This window comes from Otolemur garnettii, unplaced genomic scaffold (genome assembly GCF_000181295.1).
Source record: "Otolemur garnettii isolate 467f Iridium unplaced genomic scaffold, OtoGar3 scaffold00008, whole genome shotgun sequence".
NCBI classification, from domain to species: Eukaryota; Metazoa; Chordata; class Mammalia; order Primates; family Galagidae; genus Otolemur; species Otolemur garnettii.
The window spans coordinates 11,545,691-11,556,862 of NW_003852403.1; the positions used below are offsets into that span (position 1 = coordinate 11,545,691).

General features: G+C 39.4%; 1 protein-coding gene across 2 annotated transcripts in view; it reads right to left on the reverse strand.

The window, feature by feature from the left end:
• VCL (vinculin) overlaps positions 1–11,172 on the reverse strand; it is a 150,142-nt gene that overhangs the window by 99,039 nt on the left and 39,931 nt on the right. For both annotated transcript variants that reach the window (XM_003783541.3, XM_003783542.3), the window contains exon 2: positions 7,765–7,835. In XM_003783541.3, coding sequence (XP_003783589.1) covers positions 7,765–7,835 — 71 coding nt within the window. The remainder of the gene's footprint in view (positions 1–7,764; positions 7,836–11,172) is intronic.

Here is an 11,172-nt window from a genome sequence, read left to right on the forward strand (position 1 = left end):
AAAAAAAAAAAAGAAAAAGAAAAAGAAAAAGCTAAATATAAGAGCTGGTGATCTAAAAATAATGACACTATTACTTTAGGTCAAAAGAGATCTAAATTAAGTACAAGCATGTTTTACTCCTTTTCAGACTTCCTCTTTGTACTCGAACATAAATTAAGAAAGATTATATAAATATATGCCATAATTGTGCTTAACTAATAAAGTTCAAGGGTTAGAACAAGGTAGTTCCCAGGAAATGTGATTAATGGCAATCATGCAGCAATAGTGCACCCTTTCACATAGTATTTTACTCTTTTATTCGATAAGCAGAAATAGAATGTTTCAAAAATACTCCAAGCTGGTGAATCCATACAAGTTTTGACTATTCACAGCAGTACTGAGGCAGAAGGTGACAATACCGTCCAGTTCTAAGGGAAACTGTCATTTGCCTGCTAACCATGGGTACAATGCCCTTTTTGAGGGTTCTTATCGCAAGAACCCCTCAGCAGTGACGTCTTTGAGCCATTCAGATAATCCCTGGATAGGGCCCAAGGACTGCCTTCCTTACTTGTTTCTGCTTCACTGCAGAAATAAGAATGAAATTCTATCTCATACTGCAATGGCAATTTTTCCATGGCACATAAAACCGTTTGCCATAAATATATCTTACTGAGAAGGAATCAATTTGAAGCAATTCTATGCTGACAGAGAATGACTCAGGACGGTTTGACATACAGCTCATTCTTCTTCATTACAGGACTAGCACCTATTACTCATTCTATATCTGGTTATGAATCTTCCTGAAAAATGACTTTCATGCTGTCATCCTCCTGCTCAAGAACTACAATGTTCCTCTCTTGCCCAATTCTAAATTCCTCTGCCTGGCTTCCAAGGACCTTTACCACTTAGCCCCACCTACCTATCTAAGCTTAGTTCCCACCATCCTCACCATGGCTGCTTCTCTTTCCTCACAGGCCCACAGGCCTTGCTCATGCCATTCACTGCACCCAGAATATTTTCCTTTCTCCCTACATTATCCCTCCTCCCAAGTCCCACTTTCTACATAAACCCTCTTGCTACTATTCCTACTTACAGAGATGGCTCTTTCTCTAAATACTACTATAAAGTCAATCTGTATTATAGCTCTTTAATTTGAAACATCTTAAAATATTTCTTTTCTTTTTTTTTTTTTTTTTTGAGACAGTGCCTCAAGCTGTCCCCCTGGGCAGAGTGCCGTGGCATTACAGCTCACAGCAACCTCCAACTCCTGGGCTCAAGCGAGTCTCCTGCCTCTGCCTCCCAAGTAGCTGGGACCACAGGCACCCGCCATAATGCCCGGCTATTTTTTGGTTGCAGCCATCATTGTTGTTTGGCGGGTCCGGGCTGGGGATTCGAACCCGCCACCTTAGGTGTACATGGCTGGCGCCTTAGCCGGTTGAGCTATAGGCGCCGAGCCGATCTTAAAATATTTCTTTTTATAAAATCTCTCTGCAGCAGCAGTTCCAGCATTGCTCCTCCATCATACATAGAAACATTAAACATACATGACATACCCCCATGGGTGCCCTTGGGATTATGCACAATTTCCAGACACTGTCATTTCACTAATTTCTCTCCCACTAAAGAATAACAAAAAGCAAAAGAATATATTCAAATAAAAGTTCAACAAAATCACAAAAGTGAGCAGAAATGAGAGGAATTGACCTTAAATATGAACAGTTTATTTTAAGTAAAGCACTAATATACTTTGGTACTTTATTACAATTAATAAATCATTTGCAGCTAGGAGCAGTGGCTCATGCCTATAATCCAGCTATTTGGGAGGCCAACGTGGGAGGATTGCTTGGAGCCAGCAATTCAAGATGGCCAGATGGCAACAGTGATGCCTCTGACTCTATAAAATATTAAAAAATTAGCCAGGGGTGGTAGCATACACCTGTAGTCCCAGCTACTTGGCAGGAGGATCAACTGAGCCCAGGCATTGGAAGTTGCAGCAGTGAACTATAATTGGGCCACTGCACTGAAGCCTGGGAAACAGAGCAAGACCATCTGTCTCTAAAAAAATAACAACAAAAAATTTAAAAAAAAAAAATTATTTCCCCAGGCCTGGTGGCTCATATGTGTAATCCTAGCACTTTGGGAGGTTGAAGTAAGTGGATTCCTTAAGCTCTGGAGTTCAAGACCAGCCTGAGCTAGAGTGAGACTCCATTTCTACTAAGAATAGGGAAAAAAAAAAAAAAAAAACTAGCCAGGCATTGTGGTTGGTGCCCGTAGTCCCAGCTACTCGGGAAGCTGAGGAAAGAGGACCTAATTCCAAGAGTCTGAGGTTGCTATAAGGTATAACGCCGTGACACTCAACCCCAGGGCAAGTGAGTTAGAGTCTGTCTCATAAATAAATAAATAAACAATTTTCAACACATCTCATAAGTGCTAATTCATTATATACTGGCTAAAACTACTATTCAATATAGCACTTAGCATTTGGGGTACACAGATGGCCAGCATGAGTGTCTAGCCCATTAATCCATCAACTGCACATAAATATTAACTACTGCTACCAGGTACCTGATGAGGAGGAGGAGAAGGTAAAGATGATGATGATACAAAACGCAAACATGGAGTACAATAGCTGACTCCCCTGGTGACAGTCTCTAACAGACAAATGACTTCTTTTTTTTTTTTTTTTTTGAGACAGAGTCTCATTATGTCACCCTTGGTAGAGTGCTGTGGCATCACAGCTCACAACAACCTCAAACTCTTGGGCTTAAGTGATTGGTACTCTTGCCTCACCTTCCTATATAGCTAGGACTACAGGTGCCCACCACAACACCTGGCTATTTTCTTGTTGTAGTTGTCATTGTTGTTTAGCTGGCCAGGGCTGGGTTCGAACCCGCCACCCTTGGTGCATGTGGCTGGTACCGTAACTATTGTGCTACGGGCACCAAGCCAACAAATGACTTTTTATGCTGCTTAACGTATAGCATGGCTATTGCACTCCTGAAGTTTATGACAACTGGGGCAGTTCCCATGGCAATCATCATGCAATCCTACACCTCTTGTGCAACAGTATAGCTATTATTGAAATCTTGGGTAAAATTAGTAAATTGTGACCTCTACCTGCCAGTGCAGCCAGGGATCAGATAACTCTTGCTCCACTCAAAAGAAAGGCTGTAACAATGTAAATCTTTTTTCTATATTAAAATGGTCCTCATTTTTACAATAAGGAATTGCTTGTGTATTTGGAGTCCCTCATTAACAATTACAATTAAAATATATCATTTTTAAATGATATTAAACTTATTTCCAATATACCTTTAATTGCCAGTGACACAAATAGCCTGTATGATATGACTCTGAGGCACCCCCAAATCCTGAAACCCATTATATCCTTTCCTAAAAAAATCTTTAAATATACATTAGATAACTTACATATAACTCTATGTACAGGCCAAGTACATTCTGTTTTCTCTAGACCTGAAATCCTAGCATGCTGGGAGTAGAGACAGATTTAACAACAAATTTTTAAAACTTATTTTATTCTCTAATGTTGCCTAAGCAGTCACTATTAAGAAATCCTTATAGGCTCGGCGGCTGTGGCTCAAGTGGCTAAGGCGCCAGCCACATACACCCAAGGTGGCGGGTTCGAATCCAGCCAGGGCCTGCCAAACAACAATGATGGCTGCAACCAAAAAAAAAATAGCCAGGCGTTGTGGTGGGCGCCTGTGGTCCCAGCTTCTTGGGAGGCTGAGGCAGAAGACTCGCTTGAGCCCAGGAGTTGGAGGTTGCTGTAAGCTGTGATGCCACGGCACTCTGCCTAGGGGGACAGCTTGAGGCTCTGTCTCAAAAAAAAAAGAAAAAAGAAATCCTTATAAAAGTAGACTACAGAGGAAGCTTCAGTCGGTCATGCCCTGGAAACTTCTAAACATCAACTAAACAGCTCAAAAGAATGTCATACTCAACAGTTCCAAGGATGTCATTAATTGCTTCCATCTGCTTCCCTCTCTGTCCCTGCCGGCTCCAAGTAGAGGTGCCTACATTTTTCTGCTTCATTTTGCATTCTACAGAAAAGCATAAAGAGCCATCATGTTTTAAATGGTAGAATATTTACTTGCCCCCAGATTTGTCTGATGAACACAAGCCATACTGTTGTTCGTATGCTAGGCTGTTTTTAAGTAACATTTCAGATTGTGGCTCATTAAGACAGGTACTTTTTAAAACTGCTCAGCAAATTTTTCAGTTGGTCCTAACATACTGTTAGTTCCCTTATTCCCTGTGGAGTTCAACAACTCCCTCCCCCTGCAATGGGACACTAAAAAAATCACAAAATGATGACTTTCTAATTCTATCATTCCTTTCCCATTAATTGGTTAGACTTCCCCTCATCAACTAGGGCTATTAGGCTTCTCTGAAATAAAATTTATACAGCAAAGTCAGGAAAAGTGCCTACTTCTTTCCTTTAAATTAGTAAAACCAGAGTAAGGGGTTGGTGCCATAGTTACCATCAAAGATGATCAATGAAGTTTTGTTTGTTTGTTTGTTTTTGAGACAGAGTTTCAAGCTGTCCCCCTGGGTAGAGTGCCGTGGCTGCTGTGGTTGCAGCTGTCATTGTTGTATGATGGGCAGGGCTGGATTCGAACCCACCAGCTCAGGTGTATGTGGCTGGCGCCTTAGCCACTTGAGCCACAGGCACGGAGCCTGAAGTTTTGTTTTATTATAAAGTTTTTGTTGTTGTTGTTGTTCTGGCTAATTTTATCACAACTAAGGAATGTTCCTCTTTAATTTCTCTAAGTCCCCAAGGAAGCCTATGAGAGTGTGTAGTGTTTTTCAAGAATATATCTCTGGGAATGAGCAGAAATGAGTTTCTGTCAATATCCATTTACCGGCTCGGCGCCTATAGCTCAACCGGCTAAGGCGCCAGCCACAAACAACTTAGCGGGCGGGATAGAAACCAACACGGACCCGCCAAACAACAATGACGGCTGCAACCAAAAAGTAGCCGGGCATTGCAGCGGGCGCCTGTGGTCCCAGCTACTTGGGAGGCGGAGGCAGGAGACTCGCTGGAGCCCAGGAGTTGGAGGTTGCTATGAGCTGTAATGCCACGGCACTCTACCCAGGGGGACAGCTTGAGGCTCTGTCTCAAAAAAAAAAAACAAACAAAAAACAATATCCATTTACCAATCAAATTATTTTCATAGACTAGGATTGTCAAGGTCAAAAGAAACTTTTTGTAGGGTCATCTAGTCTAACTACCTACCTGACAGTGAACCATCTCTCCCCCTCGTCCCTTCACCCCACCCTGCTCACTTTCTCACCACGCTCTGTACCTTCCAGGGGATGAAGGACAACCTCATACAGCTTGGAGGTGTATTTTTAATGTAAGGTAAATGCAGTTAATTATAATCATATTATAATTAACTGACAGCATAAGATTCTTCTTAACACAACAGATTGATGGGAAGATATATAAACAAAGTTGGTTAGGTTTAGAAGAAACCTTGAGATCATCAAGTCCAATGAAGGTAAGACGAGAAAGGTTCTCCCATGAAATAGGCTCTATATAAAACAAATGCTTCTAGCATCCTAACACATGTAGATGTTTTACAAAATTAGCAGAAACAGGTCCACAGAAGCACCTACTCAAATAAGTTAGAAACCAGAAGACATCATCACGAGTGAAATTTTTGCATCTGTTCGGTGAAAAAAATAGAACATAAAGAAGATAAAAATAAAAGAATGCTTTTAGCTTTACAATTGTGATATATAATATGCATATAGAAAATTGCAAAAAACATGTATAACGTAATAATTATAAAATAATGACCCATGTAACTCATTACTTAAGTCAAGAAATAGAACATTGTTGCTACTTTAGAAGACCCTATGTATCTCTCCCTGGATATAAGACGACTCCTCTGTCCTAGAGATACCAGTACCCTGACTATGGGGATTATTCTTTTCTTACTTATCTTCATCTTTTCACCATATGAATAAGCATATCTAAACATAATTTGTTTCTGCAGGTTTTTAAGTTTGGGGGGTTATTTTTTCAGACAGAGTCTCACTATGTCACCCTCAGTAGAGTGCCATAGTGTCACAGTTCACAGGAACCTCACAGCTCACAGCAACCTCCAACTCCTGGGTTTAAGCAATTCTCTTGCCTCAGCCTCCCAAGTAGCTGGGACTACGGGCGCCCGCCACAACACCTGGCTATTTTGTTGTTGTTGTTGCAGTTGTCATTGTTGCTTTCTTTAGCTGGCCCTTGCCAGGCTCAAACCCAGCTGCCTTTGTGTATGCGGCTGGCGCCCTACTCACTGAGCTATAGGCCCTGCCTGTTTTTGAGTTTTAAATAAATGGAATCTATCCATTTATCTTTTGTTTCCCTTAGTTTTGAGATTTATTCATTCCTCTTTTTTCAATTGAGATGAAACTCATATAACATAGACTTAACCATCTTTTTTTTTTTTTTGAGACAGAGCCTCAAGCTGTCCCCCTGAGTAGAGTGGTGTAGCATCACAGCTCACAGCAACCTCCAACTCCTGGGCTCAAGTGAGTCTCCTGCCTCAGCCTCCCAAGTAGCTGGGACCTCAGGCGCCAGCCACAATGCCCAGCTATTTTTTTTGGTTGCAGCCATCATTGTTGTTTGGTGGGCCCAGGCTAGATTCGAACCCGCCACCTTAGGTGTATGTGGCTGGCGCCTTAGCCACTTGAGCCACAGGCGCCAAGCCAGACTTAACCATCTTAACATGAAAAATTCTCATTGCTTTTTGTTTTTTATTTTTAGAGACAAGGGCCTGCCCAGTTTGGTCTGAAATTCCTAGCCTCAAGCAATCCTCCTGCTTTAGCCTCCTAAAGTGCTAAGGTTACAGGCATGAGCCACTGTGCCTGGCCTCATTTCTTTTTATCACTAATTAACATTACAGTTAATGACTGACTATATCATGATTGTTTCCATTCATTCTACTCTAAATAGACCAGTGAGGTCATTGAGAACAATAGTGATATTAATATGTTTATTTATGAATTGTGAACATATGCATCAATATTTCTAGGGAACACACTTGGGAGTAGAATCACTATCCACTTTACTAATGTCAAAGTGTTTTTCAAAAGGGCTGTAAAAATTTATATTCCCACCACCAGTGTAAAAGCATTCCAGATGCTTCACACCCTTATCAACAACTGATAATACTAGGCTTCTTATTACATAATTTAGAGGTTTCTAATAGAATAATTTGCACTTCCTTGATGACTAACAATAGAAAACACCTTTTCATACATTTATTTGCCATTGGGATTTCATCTCTTGTAAAGGGCTTATTTAAAGCTCAGGCACATCCACCCCCTTTTATTGAATGGTCTTATTCTTATATTGACTTCTAAGAGTTCTCATTTGAGCCCAGGAGTTCAAGCAGAGCCTGGGCAACACAGTGAGATTCCATCTCTGAAAAAGAATATTAAAAACTAGCCTTATGTTGTAGCACATGCTTAGAATCATTTTTCTTTTTTTTTGAGACAGAGTCTGACTCTGTCCCCCTAGTAGAGTGCCATGGTGTCACAGCTCACAGCAACCTCCAGCTCCTGGGCTTAGGTGATTCTCTTGCCTCAGCCTCCCGAGTAGCTGGGACTACAGGCACCCACCACAACACCCGGCTATTTTTTTGTTGCAGTTTGGCAGGGGCTGGATTCAAATGTGCCACACTCAGCATATGTGGCCGGTACCCTACTCTCTGAGCCACAGGTACCGCCCATATTTTATTTTTTTAGAAGAATATTTTAATGACTTACTTAATAAATGCTGGTGGCATATCTCGCTTCAAAATCTGATCCTCTGTGGTTTGAACAGTCTCTTTTCCAACCTACAAGGGGAAAAATTCATGATTCAAACATAAATTCTCAGACTTTTAAAAAACTATTACTTAAACATATTTTTATAACATATACATAACCTATCATTAAAGTTTCTGGATGCAAAAGAAAGTTTCTGGATTTTTAAAAATCATTAAGATTGCTCTCATAATGTGCTTTACATAATATGCTCAACAATACTGAATACAAACATAGTTGTCTTACTCCTTCTCCAGAGTAACTTATTTGAAGACATTATTGAACATAATAAGAAAAAAAAAAGAAATTCATCATTGAGAATATATATGTGTTTCTATTTAACTGAAAAACTCTGCTACATGTCTAAAAGTTTACATGAAGTATATGAATCAAGTTAAACTAAAATGTCTATTCAGAAAAAAGACAGAAGTTATGGATTTGGGGAAAATATTTCAAGCAATTATTGCTCTGAAGCTAGAAGTCAAACATGAAAATATGCAACTTCACCAGTAATCAAAAAAAAAAATGAAATTAAAACAACATGCATGATATTTTCCCCAAATTATAGAGCAACTTAAAATGAAATAACATATAATGTTGACTGCAACAGTGAAATAGTTATACACCCTGTGGGTGGCAATGTAAATTGTTATATTCTCTTTGGAAAATCATTTGGTAATGTGTGTTAAGGGACATAAAAAAAACCCATACCTAGGGATTCCACTTATGAGACTATAACATATAAGCAATAATAGCAAAGTGGTAATAACAATAGTCACAAAAGTATTCATTATGATGTTAGTTATAAAAGTTAAGACACTTTTTAAATAACTTATCCAACAAAGAGAAACAGTTAAGATACATCTTTAGAGTGCGTATTATGGGGGGGTCATTAAAAGAATACTTATAAAGACTCAGCACTAGGGGAAATGTTTATGACATTACATTTCATTTAAAAGAATGTAAATGACAAACACTATGACTACAACAAACAAAATAATCCATATGTATAAAGCAAAAAGACTTAAAAGAGTATGAAACAAAATGTCAACAGAGGTTATGTTAATACTTGGGAAATTGTGAGTGAATTTGTATCTGTATATCCTGTTTTTTCGGAAATGCGACTATTTTATACGTTTTATATTTTAAATATACGAACGTGTTACTCTAAGCTAGCGGTTCTCAACCTGTGGGTCGCGACCCCTTTGTAACAATGAAAATACATCCTGCATATCAGATATTTACATTACGATTCCTAACAGTAGCAACATTACAGTTATGAAGTAGCAATGAAAATAATTTTATGGTTGGGGGTCACCACAACATGAGGAAGTGTATAAAGGGTCACAGCAGTAGGAGGCATGAGGAAGGTTGAGAACCACTGCTCTAAACTACTTAGGTATAATTATTTCCTACTTAATAATTTTAGTACATAATTATCTGTCATTTTATATAAATCTTCCAAACAATAATGGTCCAAAACTTTTTTAAATTATCAAAATATTAACCATCACACTAACCAGATTATGTGTGTGTGTGTATGTATTATATCACAAAGAGTACATATACCACTCACTCTCTGCAAAATTACTCCTCTGCAGGATTTAGACATCAATCTTTCTTCCATTGTCATGTATCATAAAGTACTGTACAAGAATAAATTTAGATGGGTGAATTTTACCATTCACTATATCAAAATAAGCCTCCTAAGAGTGATAATCATATATAAACTATATTTTAATAGAGAAAGCTCTAAAATTTTTAAAACCCAGGATAGAAAGTATCTCAGTCCTCTACTGTTTAATCATTTAACTTCTGGTTGAGTTTAAAGAAAAAAAAAAAAAAGACGAAGAAGAAGAAAATTCCTAAATGCACAGTAAATCAGCTAAAGAAAATAACACAAGAAACTATTTTCAGGGAATATGAGTTTGCATAAGTTAGTGAATACAAGGGTTTTTTCCTCTCAAGTTAATAGCTCAGAAAAAGCAGCACACATACACCACTGTGTGATAGCCAGAGCTTTTGTAGACAATAGGCTGTCTGTATCACAATGACAGGCTTTCAGATCAGCAGCTGGTTCTCTAGAGCTTCTCAGATCAAAACACAACAGAATACTTCCAGATATTTTCACTATATTTTCCAACTGAAACCAACCATTCAAAAAGCTGGGGCCATGATTTCATGAAGTAAAAGATGTTCAGCCACAAAATCACTGGTTCATTCTAAATATAAAGGACCTCAAGGATTGTCACAGTTAGGAAACATGGAGATTCCCTTTATATATGTGGGCGAAAGAAGGGACAGAGAGAGAGCTAGGGAGGGAGAGAAAGGGAAGGGACCTCCTTTAGAAAAGAGTCGGTTATTCAGGGTTATTAATTTTTTTTTTTTGAGACACAGTCTCACTTTGTCACCCTCAGTAGAGTGCTTTAGCATCATAGCTCACAGCAATCTCTAACTCTTAGGCTCAAGTGATCCTCTTGCTTCAGCCTTCCAAGTAGCTGGGACTACAGGTGCCCACCACAATGCTGGGCTATTTTTTAGAGACAGGGTCTGGCTCTGGCTCAGGTGGTTCTAGAACTCCTAAACTCAGGTAATCCACCCGCCTCAGTCTCCCAGAGTGCTGGGATTACAGGCATGAGCCACCACGTCTGGCCATATTAAACAATTTTTGAGCACAACTACATGTGCCAGGTAGTGTTCTAAGTACTGGAGATAGAGCAGAGAATTAAAATAAGTTTCCTGCCGTTATGGAACTTACATTCTAATAGGGGTGGATAGAATGTACACAAGTAAAGAAACAAACAATAAAATTAGACAACAGCAAACAGACAATAACAAGGATGATACTATAAAAAGCATAGGATGGAAGTGGAGGGATGCAGAGGGAGCCTCTTTTAGAAAGAGTGGACAAAGAAGTGTTCTGAGAAGAGGGAACAGGAACGGTGGTGCTGAGACTTTGAAGATAAGAAGAAGGAACCACTCAGGTTCTCTTCTTAAAAGAGAACAATTCAGGGTGACTAGCAAGAAAAAGGCCCTAAGGAAAAAAAAAAACTGGGTCTATTTTAGGAACCCAAAGGAGGCCAGGATGGCTGAAATTGAGGGAGGAGGGAGGCCTGGTGTGGTGATGAGGTCACTAAGAAGGCAAGGTCAGATCACAAAAAGCCTTCTAGGACAGCTTGAGGTGTTTGGAATCCTTTCTAAGGACAAAAGAAAGCAGAAGTTCTAAACAAGAGATTAGTATAATCTGGGGTTTTTTTGTTTTTTTCTTTTGTTTTTTTGAGACAGAGCCTCAAGCTGTCCCCCTGGGTAGAGTGCTGTGGCATCACAGCTTACAGCAACCTCCAACTCCTGGGCTCAAGCGAGTCTCCT